The 27,817-nt window shown below is 39.0% G+C and overlaps 1 protein-coding gene across 3 annotated transcripts in view; it reads left to right on the forward strand.

Moving 5' to 3' along the window:
- NR3C2 (nuclear receptor subfamily 3 group C member 2) overlaps positions 1–27,817 on the forward strand; it is a 201,872-nt gene that overhangs the window by 105,812 nt on the left and 68,243 nt on the right. For all 3 annotated transcript variants that reach the window (XM_040554765.1, XM_040554766.1, XM_040554764.1), the window contains one exon: positions 4,477–4,616. In XM_040554765.1, coding sequence (XP_040410699.1) covers positions 4,477–4,616 — 140 coding nt within the window. The remainder of the gene's footprint in view (positions 1–4,476; positions 4,617–27,817) is intronic.

Here is a 27,817-nt window from a genome sequence, read left to right on the forward strand (position 1 = left end):
TTTATCATCACAAAGGTGGCGTTTGGTTAAACTATGCTCCTGTATGACATCTGGTTTGAAAAGCATCATAACCTATATAATCAGCTCTTAAAATGCTGGATTATCTGTGGTTTTATTGACTCTTCTTTACAAAATCTGTTAGTTCTAATTAATTCTCCATATAACTATTCCTAAAGCCAACTTGCAAAGACACAAATAAGCTTGATGGCAATGGCCAGTCAAGGTCAGTATTTAACTGCCAGCATTTGCACTGTTAAGGATAATAAATCAGGCTTATTCCTAATCACATACCCTACAACGTGACAAATGTTACCAGAGCCATCTAAGGGACCATTTTACAAATCATTTAGAAGATACATTTGGCATTGTTAAACTGATCCATGCTGCCCTTGGCTGTAAAATTGTTGTGATAAAATATGTATGCTGTGTTAGATCTCTTCTCTGCATCCTGCTGTGTAGGGTTTTTTTTTGTTTGGTTGATTCTTCTTCACGTTGGAAATGTGACAGCAGCATGAAAGTAATAACCCCTAATCAGACTATGGAAACCACTGACTTCTAAAAGCAAGGATGAGTAGCCAGCAATGTGGCATCTCATCTCATCGTTCTTGTGTTTTCATTTTGTATTAAAAATAGATTGCTGGCTACCAGAAAGAAATCCAGGTCAACAGTAGCCCACTATCTGAAAGCTTAAAAAACTGTGACTAGCAGAGCAATATGTGTTAGTATCTAGTTTGGACTCATGCAAATGTATAAAAGCAGCATTTTCACTTGCTCCAAGTATTAAAAGCCTCAATCCTGCTGTGGCCCGTAGGTGTCATTAGGTTTAGGGTGTCATTCCAATAGACTTTTGGCACTAGGCTAATTGTTGTCCAGGGAGTCAGTTGTAAAGTTCCCAGTCTTCGTTTATAGTATCAGTTCTTGGTCGGATTTTCAAAAGAGAGAATGATGGATTTCCAAAATGGTCTGGATCGTTGTAACTAAGATTTTCATCTGGAGCTAAGACTCAAATTGAGCTTAAAAAAAAAAAAAAAGTAGTAAAGCCAAAATGATTTATATTGATGCATATATCTGTTATAATCAACATTTAGTTTTTATTTATTAAGCATTACCTACCAGTAACTTTTCCCAAATTTCATTTATGTTAGCATTACTTAATAGAAACTTATGGGATGTTTCAGTGCAGAAAATAATGAAAAGGGAAATATTTAACTCAGAGTATACGTGAAAAGCATTTTCAAAGCAGGGGGTTATTTTAGTCTAGTGTTTCTCCCTATACAAATGAAAAGATATACAGCTATCCTGATTAATTAAGTAATTCATGTAATAAAAGTAAAGAATAAATCAAGTGTGTTAGTGTCATAAAAGCTGGATATCTGGCCTTGAATTGATGGCAGAGAGAGAATTTGCTCACCAGTCAGGTCTTGATGCAAATCTTATTCACTGTGGTCAAGTTTCTAAGAAAGGAATGACAGTGTGAATGTAAGAGCTTCATGAGGAAAAGGTGTAACCATCCATGCATACTTTGTTGAGAAAAAAATAGCTTCCATGGAGAGAATGATTTAATTTGAGGTTTAGCAATATGATTTGAGCATATTTTCAGAAGTCAGTATTTTATTATTTTCAGGTGTGTACAAACACCACTGTAGCTCCTGTATGAGATAATGTAACAGCATTTTAAATTAGGAAATATTTTGGTGTAGCGTGGATGAAAGAGAACATAAGGCATCTTAAAACCAAACAAGCAAAATCTTGTGCATTAGAAGGCAATCATAGCTTAAGCTGGCACAAATTGGAGGAAATTTGAGTTCTGACAGCTAATATCAACGTTCCTTTGTAGTGGAGTATTTGAGAATTGCTCCATGTTGGATACTCCTATTAAGAATGAAAATACCTCATTTGTGTTTTAACCTATTCCACTTTTAAACTGATTAAAAGGATGTATGGGAATTAATTAAATTTTATTCCAGAATGTTAAGTTTCCACCTGTGGTGCTGTGGCTGAATAGCTGAATACATGCTTTGCATTCAAGCTGTACCTTCACCTTTCGGCTATATTCAACCCCTTTGTCTAGATAAGCACTGTATAAAATATTCTATAGATAATGTCTTAGGTAGGCATTTAATAATAGTCATGGATCAAATGGTGTCTCAGTGTGTCTACTGGCTTTTTTTTTTTAAACCCACTAATTCTGTGTAAGTGGAATTTTAAGGGGCAGCTCATATCTTAAAAAAAAAAAAAGCCTCTCCTACCTTCTGCAAATCCTACATGACAATTTATTTTCAACTGAAAAGAAGACACGTATATGTATGTGTATACAGTCATGTGTGCATGTATAAACACACTGCTGTGATACTCTGGGATCCTCTGTTTCTGCACAATAAGAGCTCTCTAACAGAATTACCTTTTTTAGATATTAAAACAAAAATACCATGACCTTGTCCAGGGTAGTAGGACTATACAACACAGTAGTCATATGGTTGGAAAATTTTTGCTAGTCCTATGAAGAAATGCGAACGTGCAAAATTACAAATGCCCTGAGATATTTTGGTGGTATGTCAGAATTGAAATGTTTCCTTTTTCAGACAAAATACCGCAGTTGCAGTGAAAGAGCGAAAAATGAATTTTCAACGAGGTAGTTTTCCAGGTTATTGACATTTTCTCTCAAAAGCAGACACCTCCTGAAGAATTCTGTTTAATGAAAGGCTTGATTTTTTTCATGCACCGTGCTAGAGGGAGAAAGGAGTTTCTACCCGAGTCCTATTCATTGCCTAAACAAATCAAAATGCAGAGCTGAAATTCAGAGTTGAATAACAGCACAGTCTTGGTAAATCCTGAAGTACCTGCCTTTCCTTCCAGCTATGTTCATCCTGTGTGCATAGATCTGCCTGGGACTTGAGCAAACAGAACTTTCTGTAACGTGGATCTGGTGAGGTTTTCCTTTATCTCTCTGGCAGATGAGCTAATGCCATCACCTAGCAATTATCAAGTAGTGTTGAGTTATGTAATGAAAGTATAAATAGCACAAGGAATAAAACTAGTAAACCTAACAGACTAGCAAGCAGACAAGAAATACTATTTGGAACATTTTGATTAGCATCTGTACAGTGTCATTTGAAAAGCTGTTTGGTTTGGATGTTAATGTAAAGCTGCAGGCCAGAAGACTTGGGGTCCTTGATCTGGAGTGACATTCCTGCTGTGCCCCTGGATAAATCGTTTGGCCACTGCATAGCTCTTTAAAGGAAGATACAAAGTGAAAAAAGGCAAAGGGTGCATCCTTGGAATTTCTTAAGCGAGCTGGTTATCTTAAATTTGAATTCAGACTACCTGTGAACTTTGTTTCCCAATGGCTGACCAACAAACAGCCCATGATCTGCAATTTGAATGATCAGATTGTTTCACCACCAGTGTAAAATTTTCCAGGGTTGTTTTTGTAGTTGCTTGACAGGCTTCAGGGAGATAACGTGTGAAGAAATGCAAGAGGTCATGTTTACCTGGAGAAGAGAGACGGTATCGAAGGGAAGATTCTCCCCAGCCCTTCGGAGGTGTGGGAGGGATCCAAAGCTCTCATCTCCTCCGGTATCTGGCACGTTTCTCTGAGCGTGCCGATTATGTTAGGGTGGCATTTCCAGTTCCCCAGGGAAGAAAGGAGGGAGGAGAATGCATCATGAAATTTGAGTTGTGTTTTGAAGAGCACTGTATTTTAGGGCTGCCAGTGGAAAATACTAACTAAAGATATTTTCAGAGAGTCACAGTTGAGAAAAACCCAACAACAAAAATGCCCCATGTTTTAAGCATGTGGTAGATGGTTAAAGCTGGGTTTGCAAGATGCATTGGTCTGCAAAACTTCAGAATGCTTTCTAAACCTCCAGGGCTGCTTTCCTGGAACCTACAGTAAAATAGAAGGATATTTTACACTTGCAGAATATAAAAAGGCTTCAGAACAACTTTGGAAGTAAGCTGTTCAATTACAGAAATATAAGCGGCTCAAGGGCCAATGTAGTGGTAAGCAGGAACGTGAGCAGGCAAGGGCATACCATTTTGCTGTGCTCCTTCATAAAATGGTCTTACTGGTTTTATTACAGGTGTACCTTAGCTATAAGAGCTTGAGACAAACAAACAGAAAGAAAATTTATAGTTATCTGGGCACTGCCAGAGTGGTTTGTTTGTTTATTTTCAGTTTTAGTCATCTGCTACCAATAAATTCCACTGCCCTTGTGGTAACTTCTCACATTAACATTGATGTATTATGGGTGTTTTAAAACAGACAATAAAAATATTTCATCTACTAATTAAAGCAACTCATGTATTCAATCAGGCACTGAAAGAAAGAGTTGTGGTTTTCTAATTGTTAGGTGCCTTGAGAAATATACCTGTTATAAATTCTTAATTGAACTTTGCATTGTGGCCAGTGTGATTTAAAATATTCATAACTGTTTCGTTTAGTTTGTTGTTTTCTTTTTTCTTTTTTTGCTCCAGCTCTTCATTGAGAAGTGTATCAACTGGTTCTTCGAGACCTTCCAAAGTGTGTTTGGTGTGCGGAGATGAAGCATCTGGGTGTCATTATGGGGTAGTTACATGTGGCAGCTGTAAAGTTTTCTTCAAGAGAGCAGTAGAAGGTAAGAAAGCAAAATAAAAAAACATCAGCAAAAAAAGTCAAGGTAAAATGTCATCAGTTAATTTTATATAGAAATACATGTATATATATATACACACGTGTTTTTCCTATGTGTTTTCTGCTGTTGATAAATTTCTGTGTTAATCTGAGAAAAAATGTTGAATGGACTCCAATTACATGTGATATAATCTAAGTAGAATATGCCAGCATGTTTTTCCTTTTTGCACCATTTTTTAAAGAATGCATTGTTTTACTTTATGCTACTGCTGTAGCTTTAGCTCCTCCAGTTCTCCGAGTGGCTTTTTGTAATTTCTATTATACATGAACACAATTGATGTAAACATACTTCTGCGTCTCCTGTACTGGAGGATGAATAGGATTGTCTCATCATTTTGACATCCTTATATGACAGTACAACTCAGGTCAGTTGTCTACCTTCGGGTACCTCCAGGTCTTTGGACTCAGTAGTGCATCATGTTTTATCTTTCAGCAAAAGAGAAGTAAGCAGCTTTACAGTACTGTGGTAGATTGATGAGGGTGCACAAATTGATCATTGTGCGTTTCTTAGACATTGCAATGGTCATTTCCTTCATTAAGGACTAGGACTTTTCATGCAGTCTATATTTTGAGAGCTTTGTCATCACAGAAGTATTTAGCTGGCCTCTCCCTGTTTTATGTTATTTATGGTGTAGCTTGTCTTTCCTGGGCACCTTAATAGCAAGAAGTTGGTATTACTCAGAGTGCTGCAGGATTTCTGGTAGGCTTGGGTTGTTAGGATATGTAAGAGCTTTAAAGAATTTGTAAGCAATTTCTTCAAGTGATAGAAATCAAGTTTTTAGTACCTGGTTAAGACTTCATGGCATGCAAAGGACATAAATACTGCATAGGTTTTTTTGAAATCATTACTGATAGTAGATGTTCTTATAACCACTGATGAAACAAGCTGTTTTTAATTACTGATTTATTTTGATGAAGAAAAACCTAGAAGGAAGAAAATAAACTCTCAGTATGGTGTCCAGCTTGTGCTGAGAAGAGTGAGGCAGTGTATCATGTGATTAATTACTTCTGTTGTCACTGAATCTGCTGTTGGTGGCTTTGAGGATATAGCTCACTGTTAAGTTGACCTTGAGAGCTTGTGCGTCATTGAAGTCAAGACCTCATGTAATGCCTCTCTATCAATCTGTTTCTCCATCTATTATCAAAAGGTGTCAATTTGATTGAAATAAACTTCCCAAAGTTATAAGGACATGGAAAAGACATCCCCCCCTTCTGAAAGCATTTTCTCTTACTGTTGTGCAGTAGCTGACCTTGAAGTCTTCATTCTCTAACTTCTTGTTTGAAGTTTTAGTTCCTTAATGTAGCACTTGAACTGGAAAACTTGATGTAGTTTCACTAAATGATTTCCTCTGTGTGCTTCCATGCCACATCATGGATGGACATTTGCATATCCAGGTCTAAGTTTGTGAAATTTGAATTGTGAAGGCATTTTTTATTGTGGTGGCAGTGTCCTTTCCGACATATTTTGATGGATATCCCTATCCTCCCTATCCTATTTTAGACATTTATGAAAAATTATGGGGGATTGCCATTAGGATTTAACAAAGCAGTGAGACTGCATTTCCAAGCCTAAGAAGCCAAGGTTATTAGGAAAGGATTACTCTGTAATCAGACATAAAAACACATTTTTTAAATGTAGTTATCAGTAATTATTGAAAGTTTACAAGTTAAACAAAAAAAAAGCTCAAAAAAAACAAAAGACAGAACAAACTTGTCTTCATTGAAGACTGGAGATGGGAGATTTAAATTCCCATAAAATATATTTTTAGAATATATTTTTAGAATTATTATATTTCCATATGGGTTCTTACATGTGGTATCTGAACGCTGTCTGGACTTCTGCTTGGTAAGCACATGACTGTGAGCTCTTGTTTGCATAACAACGTTACTGGTAGCATCACTACAAATTTGTCTCGTACTTTCTATGTTTATATAAAAGTGCATAGAAGTATGTTGTAGCGTATTAGTCAGAAGAGGTCATAGCAAAAACAGAATATACATTTTAGCTGTAAACATCCTGAAACTATCAACACAAATAAAAATTTGTGCAGGTAGGTTTGTAACAGAACAAATATTTGTTAAAGTCATCCTAAATTCTTCAGTTGGGTGCACAGCCAATAAAACCACTCATCTTGAGGTTTCCTATTTTAATTGGAATGTTTGTAACAATTACTGTGGTGTACCAAAAGTTCATGAAGATGTTTTTAAAAGTATGGTAATTCGGTGCATGGTATAAATCAAAGTGGAAGCACTACCTTAAGTGTAGATCTTGGGCATACTTGTCTGAGCTCTGAGCTACAGCTATGTTCTTTCCTTAAGTGCCTGCATCCTTGCCTTTATTACCAAGAAACAGTAATACTTCCTCTGTGAACATAGAAATAGATGCAATTTTCTGGGATATTTATAAATACTGTGGCTTATTTATTTGAGTAAAAATGAATTGTTCCCTCCCTAAAAGATTATAGTAAAAGAATAGAAGAGATTCCTCAACTTTGATTCACCCTTTCCCTGTAATCCTGTGTATTGACTTTTTAAAAAATTAGGAATATTTTTCCAGTTATTTTACACATTTTATGTCCACACATGCATGCACACACAGGCATGCATATTTATTATTTGGTCTACTGAACATTTTTCAGTAGAAAGTGGCATGAGGAATTGTATTCTTCCAGAAATGATCTCTACCTCCAAATCTTATTAAAAATGGTATCTAAGGCTGGTGCATTTTTCACAGAATCATAGAATGGCTGAGGTTGGAAGAGAGACCTCTCAACGTCATCTGGTCCAATCCCTCTGCTCCCGCAGGGGCCACCTAGAGCAGGTTGCCCAGGACTGTGTCCAGGTGGCTTTTGAAGATCTCTGAGAAGGGAGTCTGGGCAACCTCTGCCAGTGCTGTGTCACCCATGCAAGAAAAAGTTCAGAAGCTGAACCTCCTCTGTTTCAGTTTTTGCTCTCTTTGAACAGAGTAACTCTTTCCTTGAAAGGGAAGAGGCTTTTTGTTTGTTAGATTATAATGAATAAACAAAAGTTTTACTTAGTTTAGATTACAGAGTTACATACTTATAGTCCTTCAAAAGATGTAGTGGGGTGGAAATCATGGGAGAGACCAATTGGTGTTCAGGTGAAAGAGCTGGCAGGGAGACAAAATGTGTCAAAAAGTATGGAAGCAGGGAGGAGGAAGATTTGGAGAAAGGGAATGTGGCACACCATCCAGCTCTTATGTTATCAGCTGGAATTGCTGAAGTGTTGTGAGCCCACCTTGAACAGCTTTTGAGTGCCAATTGGTTTGTGCTGCTAAGAAAAACTATAAAACAGAGGCACTGTAATAGGAAAAAAAAAAGCCTTGAAATTTAAAACGAAGTCCACAGCAACAAAGAGGCTGAAGCTCACATTTCCAGTTATGTCTGGTAGTCAGGTTCCCAGTCGATCTTATTTTGGGGTACTTACAGGAAAAGTGCAATGAATTAAAAAGAGGGAGAGCTATAGACCAAAAAAATACTAAAATGGCTTCTTTGCTGAAAGTTCCAAAGTAATTTCAGGTTCAATTCATTATGGGGATATAAACTATCAAAGAGCAAAATTTTGGTATCAAGTAGCATGAACTTTTTGCTGGCTTACTTGATGAACAGGACTCTGGACTGGTATGAAGAAATGTGATTGTGTTATTAAAATAAATTTGATCTGCCTTGCAAACACTAAAACACCTTAACCCTAATAAAAATGTTGATAAATTGTTGCTGTAAAGGTTGAGACTTGTACTTATGATACATGTTCATATGGGATAACTATACTGTATGATCTTCTAAATTGAAGATAGGGCCAATCATAGAGTTATTTAAACTTGGATTTATGTTCATTAACAGAGTCATATGCTGAATATGTACTGTACTGTGAGGGAACCTAAAGCAAGCACCTGGCCAGTCTTCTCTTCTAATTTTCCACTGAACCAGCTTTCTCTAAGGAAAGTAAAAGGCATGAAGTCAGAAATCACAGCTGTTCTTGCGTATGCTTTGCATTTTCAGTCTTCATTTGTTCAAGTTCCAGACAAGTATGAGGTAATCTGTCCTAAATCAAAATTATATCACTTCTTAAGTTGCTAAAGTTAATCTTTCATTCTTCGTTTGGCTTGAATGTAAGAAAAAAGGAAGGCATTTTTCATCTCCAAATGGTGATAAAGCCAACAGCAAAAATGACTGTCATCCAGTTATTTTGCATATTTGCTGAGAGACTTTTGGCTACTTAAAATGGAAGAATTAACAAATTACATCCTATTAGTTATAGGGAAGCTTGTCCTTACTTTTTTGAATAGAAAGATGTGATCTTCAGTCATTTTCAGATTTTGTTGTCTAGAGGGTTTGCCTTAGACATAGTTCTGCTATTTTAGGTCAGAAATGTGTAGATCTCTTGCCATATTTGAGGTAGAAACGTAGTCACAGCAACAGAAGTTTCTAGGCTTCCATTTATTTTTCACCTGATCATTTATTATTTGCCTATTTAAAGTAGAGGGAAAATTGGCTGAAGGAAATTTTTCAAATTCCAATCTGTTAACACCTTACTTAAAAGCTTACTGACTACAGTGACTGGGCTGTGCACCTCAGCGAGCAGCCTAGCGACTAAGAAACCCTCCTAAGAAACCCCAGAGGGGATGAAATGTCGTGTGCAGCAATCCGTAAAGACTCTGCACAGCTGTGGGAGCTAAGATTGCCTCAAAGCTGAGGTGAGGGAAAAGAAGCGGCATTCTTCATCTCCCTTTGTGCCCGGCTGCTTTGAAAACACAGGAACAAAACAGCTGGGGCCGCAGGATGAAGGGTGCAGCCCACCGGTCAGCTGGGGTAGCTCTGAGTCTGCTGTACCACGCACTGAGGCTGGTCTTACTGCCACAACCGAAGTGATCCAACAGCCTTCCACAGACTCATCTTAGCACGAAGGATTGCAGGCTGTCGCCAGCCTGAAAATTCAGTGGTAGATCCATTTTTTTGGCAAGCAAGGCACTGTGCAGCCATTTAGCAGTGGGCCAGATGTGTGATATCCCAGGGATAGTCTTTTTTTTTTTTGGAAATACTCTATAGTCTCTGTTTCCAGAAGGCCACACAAGGGGAAAAGTGATAGGTTATGCGTAATATGTTTTTTCAGAAAAAGGTAATCTTCCCTTGGCTTTCCCATGCACTGTACATGAAAGAACTTCCCAGAGCTCTACACCTCCAGCTAGAAAATACAGAGAAACTAAAGTCTCTGTGTGTGTCTCCAAAAATTTTTCATTTGAATTGAGGCAGAAAAAAATCAAGGTATGAAAATTTAAATGCTAGAATATGTAGCTCTTGAATAATTTGCTTAATTTAGTTAGTATTATAAAATATTACTGCTGAACAGGAGAGGCTATCTTATTGATAATATGAAGAAGCAGTATTTTTTTGCTGCAGAAGCTGAATTTGATACATTATAGAAAGGCATTTTCCCCACCATTTTGCAGTACATCCATGGATTTTATACGTCTGTGTCCCTAGAATTAATTATACATACAGTTCTTCACTCTCCACTCTTCTGTTCATTCACTGTAATGGAGTCAGTGTTTTTCCGTCACAGGCTACAATTTTCCTTTTATCCACTTTCATAAGGTCAGTGACCTCTCTAAATTCAACATCACTCAGTATAGATGTCCATATGTTTTCGCAGAGATTTCTAAGTGGGATTTGAAGTTGACTCTGTTCCTGACCTATTGCAAGAATCTGTTTTACAACCTATCAAACAGAACTATTAGGTGCAGAGCAAGCAGATGGGTGATCTGCTGAGGGCAAGTGAGCTGGTCAAATTCATGTAGCAGCTGCTACTCTACTTGATATGCTATGGTTAATAGGTGTAAAATAAAATTTAAATAATTAAGTCATCATAGGTTTGAAGCTGCCTCCAGCCTTCCGTGCTCTCAGAGACATGAAAAGGACTCTTGCTATTTTTCACTCTGGCAGGCGGTATTGCTCAGTAAAATGCAGTCTGATTTCCTGTTCCCATGGTTGACTTTAGTAAGTAAGAGCTCAGAGTTTAAGAGGTTGGTAGAAGGAAAGAGCTAGAAATATTTGCATTGGGACCCCAAAAAGGGGAAAAAAAGCAAGCAGAGAGAAGTATGACACACACACACACAAAAATTAAGAAGGATTAATTAAGGATAGAACATATAACTGAATATTTGAAAGGTGGGGAGGGGTGGAATGGGAGGAAGAGATTTCGTTGTGACTCTCTGGGTAAGTGCCCTTGCATGACAAACTGATTGAAGCTGAAGGATAAATACTGGGGATGTGTTGAATGGGGAGTGTAATGCCAATACAGCAAACATATTCTGGTAGCATTTCAGGAAGGAAGGAAGAGGTTTGGGGACCATCGCGGTGGTACAGCATCCTGGTTTTAAAACAAAGAATAAGGTCAGCAGCTGCAGTGCCACAAAGAACCACAAGATGGTTAGTGGCTGGAAAAATGCTTTGAAAAAATGTTTTTACAACAGACAGCTAAAACTCTGCACACACTCTTTTCCAAAAACTCTTTTACCTGTAGAGAGGGAGAGACAAGGACAAGGATGAGAATTTAAATATTGGCTGCTGTCTAACGCTGAAAAACGCACACACAGTGCTAGGAGGTCTGAGTGCAACTTTTCTGCTCCTGCACTTTTTCATTTGTTTTTTGTTCTTTGTTTTATGAATACTAATTTCTAGACTGTTTCAGCTATAAAATACCATAGTCAGTATGTTATAGCCAGCCTGCACAGGCACAGTCTGCAGTAAACAGAAAATGTATGCAGTGGCAAGATTGGTTCATCTTAGGTAATGGTCTTCCATCATCACAAATCCAAGCATCATGCAGTCTTTCAAGCACTTACTTTCTGTGTCTTTATTAGAGAGGGGTAATTTTGGCATTCTTATGATATAACAAAGATCTGAGTTGCAGTAATTTGTATTTATTTATTTAACACATCACAGAGTACCATCATTATAGATCAGAATCTTTGTAAGTGGGATGGCCCTGTGAAGGCGTGGTGGCTTAAGGTAACCAGAAATATTTTGGCTAATAGAAGATCAAATGTCATAGCCATTAGCTTAGTGCCTTCTTGAATACTTCAGCTTCCTTTTCTTTAACAAGAAAATGTTTGTTTGTTTTTTTTTCTGTAGGTCATATAGGGAAGGTAGATAGAGTACTGCTTGGAAATTTTGTCTTTTAAACAGTAGTCCCAAGATGGCTGAGCCATTTGTGTAGTATATTTATACAAAATCCACATTTTGTAATATTCGCTGTCATGGTATAAATGATGGAGTATTTTGTATGCCTCTGGTCACCAGTGTGTTAGTTTGATTCAGAGTCAGATAAACACATTAGGAGAGCTTCTGAAATGATCTGAGGAATAAAAATTTATTTTATGTCAGGTGACTAAATGCTTTTAGCTTTTTTTAGCTTACCCAAAAAGAGTCTGGGTTGGGACATGATTGCTGTCTATAAATATTTCACAGTGGAGGAATAGACAACTGAGAGGGAGAAGAATTTATTTTGAACTAAGAACTGTACTGAAATAACAGCAAATGGGTAAAACTGACATTAACTAGTTTGGTATTTTCGAGTGCTGCAAACTGTCAAAAAGAGGGACATTTAGGGACGTTCTACTAAAGGGAGGTGGTAGGATTTAAGTGCCTGCTTTGAAATGGAGTGTAAGAGATGTACCTGTTGTATAATGTGACCTTTGGTAGTAAGGATAAGCCAGAGAGGTCTCTTCTAGTTGCCATTGTGTCCTGCTAAGGCTGGAGAGTTGATCTGACTGCAGAAATGAAAGTAATTGGAGTAGCAAAGGAAAGGGTGAACCAACTAATATATTGTAGGATATTCCACTTGTAATGGTGTTGGATACTCAGATACTAACAGGGGTACAGGACTCCAGTTTTTAAAAGCTGATGTAAAGTGCTCAGATCCTGTGTAAGGCAGAGCTGCTTTCTCGTTGTAGTATCAGGTGAACGTCTGTCTCCTGAGATAACGTTTTTCATTTTGAGTTCGCAAACAAGCTCAAAAGAGTGAAGTCCTTTTGAGATAGTTCTGTGCCATCCAGCTAAGCCTCTGCAGGTACCTGTAGATGATGTCAAGTGGCCTCATGCTTGGTTTTATTTGCTGATAATTCCCTCAAGTGAGAGCCTGGCTATTGAGAAATCTTCTATGATTAGCCTGACACTGTTATTTGACACTGTACTGCTGGTTCATGCAACCTCAAGTACAATATGACTGTAAACGGGTAACAGAAAGCGTGGACTACCATTGAAATTGGGGTTTGCAATAGGCTGTAAATACATGTACAAGATTCTTGATATCAAACAGCATAAAGCATATCAAATACCATAAAACAGTCAGATATTTTAGCTCCTTACAGCTATGGTACTGCTTCTGAAGAGATACCACTTTATAAAATGGTGTTATCTACCTGCCTTGGCAGTCTATCGAAGCAATGTTATAATTCACACTTTTATAGCAAATAGCACTTCTCTTCTGCAACCCTTGAGGTTCAGAAATTTTTTAGAGCCTGAACAAGCTCTTCCAGGTGAAGTAGTTAAGAGCCAAAAGGGGATCCTGCAAGCTACCTTCAACAAAACAATGTTAGAAATAAGAAATTTGGCAATGTTGTGGCTGAAAGAAATTCTAAACAAGTAAAACTTCAAGATAAATATAAAAATGCATAAAGCCAGAAACAAAGCATCTTTTTGTATCTACTAATCTCATTTTAAATAAGAGGGTGGGAAAACAATTTCCAGACCAAAAAAAAAAAAAGTGAAATAAAATGTACATACAGATCTGTCTGGTATAGACAGAGGGAACAAGGCATCTGCTAGCATCTTGGATATAAATAGAGTGGGAAAAGGTAATGGCAAATCTCCCATTGCCTTAAAAGAAGCCAGCATTTCAGCCTTTTTTTTTTTTATAGCACAGTTTTAGGCTGTTGAAGGTTGGAACTGCCTCTGCTAGGTTTGAAGTGTAGACCTAGTCTGAGGCAGCTTTGTCAGTTTTTTAGAAATGACAATGACACATGGTCAGCTTTGAAGTCCACAGCTGTTTGTTATTTAAAGGGAGACAATTCTGTTACCTGTTTTAATATGTTTTTAATGCAATTGTTTGGTCCTGTCTTTCATGGTTGAGTTTGCCAAACCCCAGTCCATAAGAAAGGGAATGTGGGTCAGTCAGGTCATTCCCACCCATTTCAAGGGTGATGATGATGATGCGGGGCTTTTGCATGCACCTTGTCCCCACTAGAAGAGCAAGCATAAACAAGCAGGCTTACAGTCAGCCTCCTCAAATGTCAGGTGAAAGGATGCCAGGAGCTGCTGGCACTGTGACAGGGAGCTCCGAACTGACTGCAGAGTTGCTGCAGAGGTTTGGACAACCATTGAAGCAGCTGGTACGTGAACTAGTGTGTACATTGCATGCAGCTGTGCTTGTGTCTGCAGAGTAGGTGCAGCCGAAGCCTAAAGTCTGTGTTACAAAGAAAATAAGTAGAATTTATAAGAAGTAATTCTGGACCAGCAGCTTGTGTGTATTCTTTTGCAGTTGTGGTGTGCGCGTTAATAAATGCTGCATGTGTGCTGGGTTACTGCAGGTGTAACTGGTGGGGCTGTTTGGTGCACACAGGGCAGAGAAGGATTTCACCTGCGTTTGCTGCTCTTTGGTTGTTGAGCTGAGGGGCAGACCTTTTCTCTGCCTGTTTCACAGTTGGGAGTGCGAGGGCACCAGGAGGTTGTTCTCTCCTTTACCACCCTTATCTGCAGCTCTGTGTGGGCTTCTATATGAGGTCTAATGGTGAGGTTTCTCAGTTCTTGAGCTGCTTGCTCTTTTCCAATTTTCTTCTTAAAAATACATTGGGGGGAGGGGGCGAGGGGGGGGGGTTGCAAAATTGCAACTAAATGTGAGAGTAATGAATACTAGTGGCTTGCATGGTCTTTATTCATCTGCACCACATGTAATGCTTTCTAATTCAGTCTTAATGACATGATCACACACAACTCTTACCATGAGACTTCTGCCTTGCTTATTGAACAGATTGGATAACATTCAATTAATGAACAGCTTTTCAATAGTTTGTATTCTTCTCCTTGCTCAATGTATGGTCCTGTGCCTTCACTGCTGATTGCTATTCATCCCTTGCTCAGAAGACTTAATTGCTCATTTCTTACAGAGCTTTTCTATGGTGCTCATCACTATAGTGTCCCAGCGCCTCATAAATATTGTTTAATTTGTCCTTGCAATACCAGATAAGATAAGTGGTTATTACCCCTGTTTTACAGTCAAGGAGTTAAGATACAGATTAAGTCCTGATGTATCCTCTGATTTGGGGTTCCTGATTTATGATATCTAGAACCACAAGGGGCAGAAGTACATGTCATTTTATAGCACTTAATATGTCCAAAGTGCAATTCACATTGATTTTAGTTGCAGCTATGATTGCTTAAACTACTGCAAATCAGACTCTGGATCTCAAGTTGGATATTCAGGAAATGAATTCAGGGATAATATAATTAATGATTTTCTTGCTTATTATTACAAAATAAATCCACAGCAAAGAAGGAGATGCAATCCAGTTCTCTAGGGCACCATTCAATTGCCTCAGGCATTGACTTTTTCTCATCTCTCTCTCTCTGTCTCTTCTTTAAACCTCCGTAATACTTTATGTACTTTTTTTTTTTTTTCCACTAGCAAACAAACATGGATTTGAAGGACAGGAGGCCTCATGCCTTAGTGGTCCTGATTCATCCTCTGTCATCATTCACATTGTCCACAGGGCATGCTAGAGGTCTGGCAAGTGAGGGAGACTTAATGGTATAAACATAAAATATAATGTAGTTAGAGACTTCTGTTAATGCATTGTGGTGATCAAAATTCAGGTTTTGTGGTGTTCAGAAGTCTGGGACTTCTTACATGTTCAGCAACTGCAACCTGAGTGAGGTTCTTACATGGTGGTCTTGTGCAAGAAGTATTAGTGATGGTGGTTCCTCCTGAGGAAAGCTACATGCAGCTAGGTAGTAGCAAGTTTCCTCAAGGTCTTAGGAAATGTGCTAAGCTGTTTGAAGGAAGTGAATCTGGGAAGATGTAATCCAGTTTCTCTAGTCCATACTGATACTTGCATTAGAGGGACTTTATGGTAGTGTTCATCAGACTAATCCTTCCTTATCTTTTTTGTTCACACAGTTTAATACAGTTCATACATCCCATCGTTTAATATTACAGTTTAATCTTTGCCCTGTATAAGTTGCTTGCACAGGTTACTGTGACACATTAGTAAGATGTGGTTAACTTAGGGTCTTTTCTGAATACGTTGCATATGTTTCACAGTACATTTTTTCTTTTTAGAAGCTGTACCGAGTGTTCTGTTGTTTTGTTTCAAGCTTCCTTGTGTAACACTTCGTTTACTGTCGTGTATATCATTTCTTTGATATGGAAGGTGCACCTTAATCACTTTGTGCCTGTAGGACCATAAGAGACTGTGCATAGGTTTATGAAAAGAGCGTCATTTTGCATGGATTAATTTTGTCCAGATTAGAGAGCATTATCATGTAATTGTAGAATCACTGAGGTTGGATGGGACCTCTGGAGATTATCGAGTCCAACCCTCCTGCTCAGAGCAGGTTGCTCAGCTTCATGTCCAGCTGGGTTTTTAGCATCTCTAAGGATAGATACTCCACAGCCATTCTGGGCAACCTGTCCCAGTGTTTGATCAACCTCATCATAAAAACGGAGATGTAGAAGAAAGAAGTAATGGTTATGTCCTTCCAGTCCTTGGGAGCATCACTTGATTGCCGTGACCTTTCAAAGATAATCAGATAACCTATAAATGATACCAGACAGTTCTCTTGATGCTTGTGGGTGCAGCCCATGGTGTTCTGACTGTTTAGATGTTCCCTAGGCTGATCCTATACCTCCCAGGGCAAGTCTGCCTTGCTCCAGAGTTTCCCTCCACTGTTGCTTTTCAAAGCAAATGGATCTGCTTTGGAATTAGTTGATTCTCATCTAGAAAATCTCTGATTCTGAAGGATTTTTGCTCTGTGAAATTGTTTTGCTTTCTGTTGATGGGCTTTGTAGTCTTTTAGCAGAAAAGTAAATGGCTCGGTCCAAATGAAGTGAGTGCAGAACAGCCAAGAGTTACCCCAATTAACTGTAAGAGGAGCTCGACCTTCTGCATGAATCTATTGAACTGACTCATGCAGCTAGTTAATATGTGGTTGCAAAAGGGAGAAAAAGACTAAAGGGCTCTGTCAAGTTTAAATGATATTCTGCCTCTCTCAAGAGTGACTCCTGTGTCTCCTGACAGATATTTTTTTCTGATTAAAAAAAAAAAAACAACTATATATATATATATATATATATAAAATCCATCTACAGATTTTCTTCAGTGGTACATCAGATGACCAGTAATAAGAGCAGAAATCTATAATGTAATTATTGTTTTAGGCAGTAGGCTTTTATGTTTATTGAAACTATTCAATGACTCTTGCCTGGTAAAGAATATCTGAAGAAGTTCACTACTAAATAAGTGCCTCAGAAAATAAATGTGGGAAGGTTATATTTTAGAAATTTGTTTTACAAGTTTAGAATGTAGGCTGACTTTAAAGTCACAGGGGGAGAAAAAGTACCAAAATGGAAATAACCACTGCAATATAAAGGCAGATGTATTGTTTTAAAATACAGCCTGATGCCCACAAAGCAGAAAACAGTATAACATTGCATTACAAGAAAATTGGGACTCTTTGAAACATTTGGTACTGCTCTTGCAAGATGCTAACAAAAGTCATTGTTGTTGATGTTGCTGACTATTCTGAGAAAAACAATATTGTGGAGTATAATTTAATGTTTCATACCTTTTCCTAAAAAAGATGTAATTATTATCAGCATTAATTCATTTGCTTGTAATTCTTTCTGATTCTTGCTGAAATCCATATCCACTTATTTCCAGTCATTTGCAGTCATTCTGACTATTACCAGGCATAAGAGCTAGACTGCAGTTTTCTCATGTGTATCCAGCTATTCGTTTTACTTCATCTGGAAGTTGGTTTATGTTGCATTTTAATAAAGAGCTGGACTTAGTGTTTTATACTTAAGTGTCGCAAAGCCCACTCCCTCATTTCTTTACATGCAACAAATAAATAATGCAACTCATGTATTGGGGTAGAAAGCTGTGCTGGAAGTAGACATATGGCAAACAGTTCTTGCAACGTCAGAACAGCACTGCTTATTACAGAGCAGGGTGATGGATGATATTAAAAAAGATATTGTTACTTTCTTAGGGAGAGACTGTATGATACTGTGTGTGGGAACAGATCAGAAAAATGGAGCTGTAACTTCTAACAGGAATAATTTTAACTGCAGTTTGAAGGTTTACAAACCTTTTGCATGCTCTGCACAAGTGCTGTGCTTAGGCTTTTCTTCACTGGGCTGGGACAACAGTTGTAATTTAAAGCTAATGCCTGTGGGGAAGAATTGCAATAGTCCTGTACTTTCAAAACTCAGGCCTTTATGTAAGTTTTCTATAAACATTTTAGGAACCTAACTATATCATTCCATTTCTGAAAGGACATTTTTTGTCTCTGGTATTTAGCTGTAGATGAGTATTATTATATGTATTTTCACAGACTTGTGCTCTAATTTTTTTTTCTAAAAGTAATTACATATTTGGAGCTAAGCATTCAATTATTTATTCATTCATTTTACCACGTGGACTTAGCAAATGGACTTGTGTTAGCCTATACACCATATCATGCATGCAAATTCCACTCTTAACAATGCTGCTTGAAATTATGTAAGTGATAGGTGCTAATTTTCTCTGATACAACAGAATGATAATGATGGACTATTGGGAAAAATTAATAATAAGTACTTCTTATGCTGTGTGTACTAGCATACTAAACTATTTATAAAATTTAAAAAAAAAAAGAAAGAAAGACACTAACCTATTTAACAGTAATGTCTTTTACTTGTAGTCTTTTTAGTAATAACAATATGACATTATTCCTGCAATGATGGTGTCATATTCAAAAATGAAATTTTCCTTGAGGTTGTACATTGATTTGTCTGGGGAGAGGACAACTGTTAAGAACTTACAAGTTGCACACTTCTAGAATTCTAGATATTCAAGTGCTTTATAGAGCCTTGGAACTAGAACTGATATTTTATATTCTCATACTTTTGCAGTGTCATCATGCAGGTACTCTGTGCTGAATGTAGGGCAGCATCCAGTCTGTCAGATACAGCAGATATGTGTAGTACAATTGCATACAATTATGTGAATGTTTCAATACAGCAGCATTGCATACAGCTTTATGATATAAATTAGGGTGCTGGAAAATAGTGCAAGCACTTGGATACAGTGGTTACTCTGAGCTGCATCTTTACTTCTTGCACTTCTATTTTGTGAAGGAATCCAGTCCCAAGCCTAGAAAGAACACCTACCATTATTCCATGTTAATTGTTCATTCACAAGCAGGATGAGGAAGTATGACAAGGAGGAGATCTTTGACTGTTTAATAAGAAAAGATCATTTGTGGAAAGCTTATGAAAAGGTGAAGGACATAAAAGCACAAGCAAAACATATATACTAGTACATGCTCAAAGAGTTTTGTGATAAGACATGACAGAGTTTTTGAACAGTATTTGGAGATCCTTGCTTCACTTTAGAATCCACTTTTCCACAGGTTAGAAAATGTTGCAGAAATAGAGAACTGATGGACAACATCATGTGTCTGACTTTCATATCAGCTCTTCCTATTGCCATTCTCGCTCTTACTGTGTTTTCTATTGCCATTCTACTAAGAATTGGTGGAAGTACTTGCTTCTGTCACCATTCTTTCTGTCCTTGAAGTCTTCAGTAACAAATTCACCATTCAAGAACAAAAGGCCACCAAGAAAAGAAGTGGAAAATGCTACGTGTGCCTCTACAAGCAAAAGTGCCTGCTTAGATTCAGCAGGTAAAGACAGAGCTGAAGTATTGCTTTACAGGTAGGGTAGGGGTATTAAAAGTCCATATGCAAAAATTAGTATGCATGTGAATTTCTTGGAGGCTTCACTTAAAATGAAGATTGTCTGCCAACTGAAGGAAGTGAGAGATATGCTTAGAATTTAAACTATTTCCACCTAGATGTGGGGCAAACTAAGATTTCAGCTGAAACCAGAAACATAAAGGAGATCGGTCTCAAGCATCCAGAAAGGGGCACAGAGTAGGCCACAAAAAATGTTTCTCCTATCTCCCATGTTTCTCCTGGAGCTGGAGGTGACTTCTTAAAGTGAGACTTGCCTAGACCAGTAAAGGAAGATTAGATTTAAAGTAAGAGGAGGATACTTGTTCAGAAAGACGCATGGTGTTCAGGCCCATCACAGAAGGTGCTGGCATGTGCTTGTGTGTGTTTTGCTTGTGTTTTTCTCCTGTGCGTTTACCGTTTGCTCTGCAAGTCTCCTCAGCTTTCTGGCTTGAAGGGTCTGGTAGGAGAAGGGTTTACAAATAGCAAACCCATCTGAGAATGTGAGGAATACGTGTGATAAGCCAGGCACTGCCAAAATGCAGTCTAAGGGACATAGGGAGCCATGTGGCTGGATCTGCAAAGGAGTAAAAATAGCAAGCCTGCCTCCAGAGGAGGGCAGTCGGAAAGGATTCGGGGGACAAGGGGTCTAAACAGGGTAACCTGCAGCAGTGCAACAGCTATTTTGTAGCACGTTTTAGTAGACTGCTCTTAAACTTGGTGATGACTGAAGTCAATCTGTTGCTTCCCTTTCTCTCTTTAAGATGTGAACTTTTCTCTCTTAATATATGCACTGCAGATACTGTGTTTATTCACTGTTTGGTCAGATTTATCGTATGTATCCATTTTCATTAATCAGCCTGTCAGTTTTTTTTCTTTTTTTTTTTCCTCTCCTTTCATGGTCTGTAAGCATACTCTACCTTTTGTTTGCTAGGAACCCTTGACCCTCAACAAAACCATGGCTTCTCAGTGCTTGATTAGCTGGGTTAATTTCATTTTGCACAACTATAACTAATGGCCTTTTACAAGTGCCAGCAGCCTGACGCTGCGGGTGCCTCCTCGTGCCTGACTGTATTTGTGAGCAGCGCATTAATCACCACTCCCTGTCATGCTTTATTGCTTGATGATGAGGGTGAACTGACCACTTCCTTTTAATGAGGAAAAGCAGAGGTCAGCAATCACAGGCTGAGCAGAGAGAGACTCTCTTGTCACTTGCCTCAAACCTGCCACCGACACAGAAGCTGCCTCTTCACGGAGTCTGCCCCCTCGTCCGCGGGCAGCAGCACGTGCCCTCTCTACCACCTAACATGAATGCTTATCTTTAAAGTTCATCTTAATTGTAGATCAATCCATGTCACAGGTTTACCCAGTCAAAACAACCAAAACCACTGAGCCAGTCAGCCAATTAAAGTCAACGTAGTCATATGTGCAGGAAGACATTGCCAGGCTTGGCAGTCTGTTCTAGGAGCGTAAGGTAGCTGCGATGCGTGGCTGCCGTGCTGGAGCTCCCCAGACAAAACATTTTTGTGATGATTTGGTAACCCCTTCTGACCACTGTAAGCTCCATGTGTGTGGAAAATCATGCTAGTGGCCACTGTGATGGCCTGGGCTATCCCCTGCCCAAACAGTCAGCCTCTGTGGCTGCCACCAGCCATTTTCCCCACGTCTGAGGAGAGCAGCAGAGGTGGCAGCAGGCCTGCTTCGTGCTCACCCCCTGAGGCAGCCTCAGCAGAGGAGGTCCCAGGTGCTGTGACAGCTCATGGGCAGAGCTGGAGTGACAGATCAGGCTCAGTGCATTAGTAGAGGCTTTTAATATTTTTGGTCTTATTCTCTTTTGACTTCAGTTTCCAATCTGTAAAGTAGAGGCGGCTGTGCCATCTTCTAGGGGAATTAAGTTTTAGGTTACCTGGTTTCAACCTTAATGGTGTAGAGAGAGGTGTTCTCTTGACTTTCTGCCCCCAGGTGGTTTTCCTCTCACCTGCTTCTGCTTATCTGGTTACCAGCCATCTGCATCCTGTCCCTTCTGCTTCTAGCCAGCACTTGCCTCTGTTTTTCCGTGTAATTTTGTCCTCCTTTGGTCTTCGGCTCCCACACTGTCAGACTCTCCTGGCCATTCTCCATTGTCCCACTGCCTGGCTTTACTTTTGTGGGGAGGCTTTCTCTTTCCAAGTCTACTACCTTCCCAAACTCCTTTCCTCACTCTTCTCAGCTCCTGGTGGCTCTTTGCTCTTGCAACCTGTGCCTTATTCCCCTTCCCTCTGAACATTTCCTTTAGATTGCACCGAGAGCATGATGGAGGTTTTCTGTGTGGAGTCCCCATGCCGAGGCATCGCCTGGCACCTGGTAGAGATGGCTGGAGCTTTGCTCAGACCTTCTGCCCCGGTCCGTGCTCTTTGCAGAAGGAAACTTTGGAGGTTGGCTGCCAGGCTTCACCAAAACCTTTGCAAATCATATCACGTACAAACTGCAACTTTTCAGTGTTTTATACTGTGATCCGTTATAATTTTAAGTGATAATGTATGAGATGGCAAAAGGCACATCTGTGGTATCAGAGCAGTGATGCTTCAAAGGGCCTGTCTCAAAGTGTGAAGGCTCTTGAGCTTCTCAAATATGTCTGCGAAAAATGTAACACGGGGGAAAACCAACATGTTTCTCCCTACCCTTATTCACAAACTTACTTTGCACTAAGCTTAGTACTTCTAGCTGATACTTTCTTAAACTCACAAAATGAAATTCAGCCTGAGGCAGACATCCAGCATGGAAAATTTCAGCCCTAACTGCTACTGTGTGGTAAAGTTATAGGCAATAGAAAATGAGGTCTTAAAATGAGAAGTGTCAGGCAACCTTAACTACATGTAGTCCTACAAGACCCACTGATGATAATCTGTTTTTTGACAGATTTCATCCAATTTGCAGATTCATTTTGGCATATACTATACAAAGAAAAGAAAAAAAAGTCCCTGGAGTAGGACTCTCAGGCTTATATATACCACCTTACAAGTAGTGAAAGCAGTGTTCAACCATGCAGTCATTTACCTTCTGCCAAACCTTTAAAACTGTACTGCAGAAAGTCCATAAAAAATAGTAATATAAAATCAAGGCACTGATGCACTGAAGCTGAGAGCTGTTGACTTCATGCCAGTTCTTATCTCATTCTCATAAATCTTAATGTAGGTTCCAGGTAAATGTTGAATTATAAAAATATTGCAGAAATTGTAACATAAAGCTTGCATAAACAAAAGCCTAGGACAGCATGCCATTCAGATTTGCATATTTAACAATTTTAGTAATAAATATGGACTTTCCTGTAAACACCACAGACTTCTGTCTTGTTCCAGTTCTCCCTCTCCCATAGTTTTTCTTCTGTTTATGAGCTAAAAATCTGTCCAGGATATTTCTCCTGACTGGAACTCTAAAATTTGTTTATTTGAAATACCAACAAGAAATGAGTTTAAGCTCAAGGTGGGTGAAGGGGGCCAGGATCAAGGAGCAGACATGGTTATCCTTAAGATCACATCTGTGGGAGGCCTCACCTGTTGGTACAGGGGCTTGGGAATCCCACATGCCCAAGCATGGCTATAGGCCTAGTATGTTGTTTGGGGATTAGATAGCAAGCTACATCCAAGCAGAGCTTGTTTGCAGGCTGCCTGCAGCTGAGGCTTGGGGCTTTTTTGTTGAGATTACATGCAAAACCTCTGTGGATGGTAATCACCCGTTCCCTCGATCAGCCTCTGACAGTGTCTACATGACTTTTAAAGTGTCTTTCAGTAGAGCCCTGCTGACAGCTCAACAGTTATATAAAATGCTGCCTTTCTAAAAATCACTTCTCAGCAATGTCAGCGTGTGAGAAGCTAGGAGAATCCAGTTACTTTCCTGCTGGGTTATCATTCTTCATTTTCAGAACCGTTCCACCTGGTTTACACAGTCCAGGGAAAAAAAGCTCACTTAGGTCCCTTTACCTTGATAGGACCACTTGGTGCTACATGTTTGTGACAAAGACTGCTAAGACTTACATACATGAATACCCATATTTGTTTTGAGTAGTCCTGTTGTCACAGAAAAATGAACTTTGGACACTTGAATAAGTATTTCTATTATCAGCAATAAAATGTAAAATTGCAGGCAATACAACCTTCTTTTATGGTAGTTGTTAGGCATAAGTCATTCTTGGGAGGATTTCACTGGTATATAACCTCTTTTTTTTTTTTTTTTTTCCCTTACTTAATCTTATTCTCTGCACCAGGTCAAAATCTTCATGTGTTCTTTATTCTTAAAACTAGGCACATGCTTAAGCGCCCAAGGCGTAAGTGCTTAAGGCACATGACTGAATCAAAGACTTGAACTAGGCTGTTATCATTTCCCGTTTTTAATTATCAGAGAAGTTACAGACGGGTAAAGGACTACTTTAAATTTTCTTGGTAAATCACTCCCTCTGGCTTCTAATCATTTCCGTTCCACTTCTCTGGACTTCCTCCAGTTTGTTTATATCTTCCAGTAATGAAGTGCCTGAACTGCATACAGTATTCCAGGTGTGGCTGCAGAAGAAATGCATAAAGAGAGCACTGTTATGCCAACCTACTCTGTTGTGTAATTATCCTACAGAAGGAACCAGAGATGTTACAGGCATTTTGTTCTCTTCTGTGTTACTTGTTACATCTAAATTGTCCTGTTATCTCGGTGTCTCTCAAAGTTGCTGCTTTCCAAATTTTGCTGTATTGTTCACTCTTTATTTTGAATTACTCCCTTGGTACATACAGTAGCATTTTTCCAACTGCAATTTTATTACTTGTTTCACATCTTTGCTTCTAATTTCTCTATAGCCTTTTGTATTATTTCTCTATCCACACTTACACTGGCAACTCCTCCTCCTCTCTTCCTGCTTCCAATGAAAAGATCAAAATAAGCGGTAGTCCCTCTGATACTCCACAGGATGTCTTCCCAATGTGATAAACTGTCAGCATTTGGCGATATCTTAATCTCAGTAGGAATTGGCTGTAGAATTTTTTTTTAATGGCAAAACTGGTATAGGGTCTCCTCACCGAGTAAATCTTGCCAAGTAATATCAATTAACTGGATGTTAGATTTCTTGCTTACTGTATAAACAGTATTTTTCAGGTGAGGAATTAGACTTTAGTGGATGGGAAATGTAGTGGATAAAATGAACTGGGCATTGTGCATCAGTGAATAAATAAAATAAATTTCTTGCATGAGTGCATCTCCAACAGTATTTCCATATCTCTGTGTTTCACCCTCTAAAGTAAGCATTTCTGATCTGTTGGCTGGCTCAACATCTTCAGGGACTATTACCTTAGAAATAACAGGGGTCCTGATGCTCCTAGAAGCAGAAAGAGGATGCTGTGCCCAGAGGGAACTGCCAGCGCTATTTTTTTTCTGCAAAGAAATAGCAGGTTTTTTACACTTGCGGCCTGATTTCCCCTTTTACTTTGTGTAGACAATTACATGTGGGCAAAATCGAGGTAAAGCACTGTCATTCCTATCCTGCAGAGCCTTATGCTTGCTTTGTACAGGTATAAATGGCCTTGGACTCCTGCTCTAGTTTCAGCTCTGTGTTGCTAAAAAGCCTACCACAGGAGAAAGCATGTACCTTCAGGCAGTCTAAGAAAGCCTGTGGGGCTGATGGTGTGCCTCTCTCAGTGGCTGGAGAAGCACCATGGAGGTGTCATCTAGTTGTATGCTCTCCTGACCACGACCTACGTGCTCTACTTTCCAGTTTTTCTGTGCTCTCCTTGAACTCATGTTTTCCGTGCTCCTCAAACATTGCAAGTTTTATTCTCTTGCTGTGTTTGCTGGGTTATGTGGCTGATGAGATAAACTCAAGACCAGGGCATAGGTGATGGCTGGAAAAAACAGAGGTCTTCTGTACCATTTTCTCCAGACTTAGAGGAGCTGTGATGGCAAGGTAGGTCAGGTTCAAGTTATCCTTTTGTAGTATCTATTCTGTTTCAGAAAGTAGTTCGCTTCTGCACTTTATCTTTTATTAGAACTATTTTAACCTTGGTCTCCTGGTAACTAAAAGTCCGTCTGCCTCTTGGAAAACCCCCAAACCCAACAATGACTGATCTTTCCATGTAATTTCTTAATTATTTCTGCATGTGAGTTTTGGCAGTGCTCCAACATTTGAAATCATTATGCTGCTTCGGAGTGCAAATAAGTGGGACTGGATTAATAAATTGTATGAAACATGGTGCCACACTTCATTATAATCCACTTATCAAAGTGGAAAAAACCTTTTAGTACATAAAGTGCATCTGCTTTTAATTTTCATTTTGATCTTTTCTTTGTGTGTTTTCAGACACAAGTGTACCTTTTCAGGGAGGCTTTTAATACTGCTGCCTGTCAGTTTCAAAGTTGCTTCTGAAGATGGCAAAACGGAGCTTGGAAACTCAGAATGCGTTAGGAAAAGGAAAGGACTGGACTATCCTCTTATAATAAGAAATTGGAGTTCAGTACATCACACTGAAATCTGGCATGAGTAGAAAGCAGATCAGATTTTTGATGCTAGTGACCTTTTCAAAACTTCCTTTTTTTTTTTAAATTCAAGTTTTATCACCTTTACTTTCAACTTATGCTCCAGACAAGTGGAATTTTGCCTTTAGTCATTATCATTTTTCAAAGATGCAGCAACTGCTTTTGATGCTGCTAGTGAAACCTGCCATTTGCTGCATACAAAAATACGTTGTCAGCCCAGTGAAACTGAGGTAAGCTTGTACAAAGGCTTTGTACTAAACGACCACCACCCTCAATCATCCATTCGCTTTGTTGACCTCGCTTTACCATCTGGAGATGATGGTTGCTGCCAAAGAGACTGGGCTTTGGTAAAGACTAACCTGTATCTCATTTTAATAAGAAAATTACTATATTTTATTAAGGTTAACCCAAAGGATTTTCATGCAGTCCATTCTCTTCTTTTAAGCAATGATGTCTCAGTTCACATGAGTTTTTATTAAATAGCCCATTGCAAGAAACAAAAATTAATTCAATCTGCTTAATACTACCGGAATTTTAATTCTTGAGATTGAATTAGAACTGTAAAAATCTGTGTTCAAACATGACTCCTGTGAGGTTAAATGTGAATAGATTGAGGAGGGTTTTTTTTGTTGTTTTTTTTTTTAAATGTGAATGCAAAGGGTAAGGATATATACCATGAAGGAGCAGCTACCTTAATTCATGGGTGAATTCTGGATATAAATTAAATCCTAATTGGTCTTTAGTTTTTACTGAGCAAAACAAATTTTGCAACAGCAATTATGTCAATTAGGCAGAATGATCTTTGAAAGTAGAATGGAATAATTCAGTTTATGCCTTGGTGATGCTGTAATTATGCCTTGTGATGACTTTTATCCTGTTGGTCTAGGTCTGTTTTTTCAGTTTTGTTTCCAGTGGCCACTGTCATTCAGGCTGAAATTTGTCATACTTGTTTTTACCTAAATATCCCTTTTCTTATTGTGAAGGGAAGGCATGATCCCTTTTAAGATCCCACTCTGACGTGCAAATTGTCTGCAAAATTTGGTATGCTTTAATAGATGCCTTTTTAACACTCAGTAATGACTTCATAGGCATTGAAAATGATACAGCATGTGAATTGAGTTATCCATAGTTTTAGTTATTCAAGCCCTGAAATGATTCCTGTGCAAAACATCAGCAGTGGGTGACACCGGGGCTTGCTGCCTCAGCACAGAAATGTGTTTTCCCTGTAGCTTTCCCCCAGCTCGCTGATTCTGGTGCTGTAGTCGGATCCAGCTTGGCTGGCTGAATGGGATCACAAGAGCATTACCAGCAAGATGAAGGGAGCTGTGCTAAAATTCGAGATAACTGCTTGAATCAAAGCCTTGCCTGTGTTTTTGCTGGTGAATGAATTCTTGCTCAGCCTCTCGGGCTGGGGTGAATAAGCAGAGGGTGAAGTAGCAGTTTCCAGGGCCACGGGAGGGATGCCATGATCCATTCAGAAGCTGCTTTTCAGGGGGCTGTGAATGATGACTGTGGGCAGGGCTACCCAGCAAGCTTGACCTAAATTCGGGGGAGAGAGGCCTTGGACCCATGGCTCTCTGGTACAGCAGCCCGGAAATTTTGCACTGGCTGCAGGGGGTTCTTGCAGAGACCCAGTCATCTC

The sequence above is a fragment of the Cygnus olor genome, chromosome 4, assembly GCF_009769625.2.
Source record: "Cygnus olor isolate bCygOlo1 chromosome 4, bCygOlo1.pri.v2, whole genome shotgun sequence".
In the NCBI taxonomy this organism is placed as follows: domain Eukaryota; kingdom Metazoa; phylum Chordata; class Aves; order Anseriformes; family Anatidae; genus Cygnus; species Cygnus olor.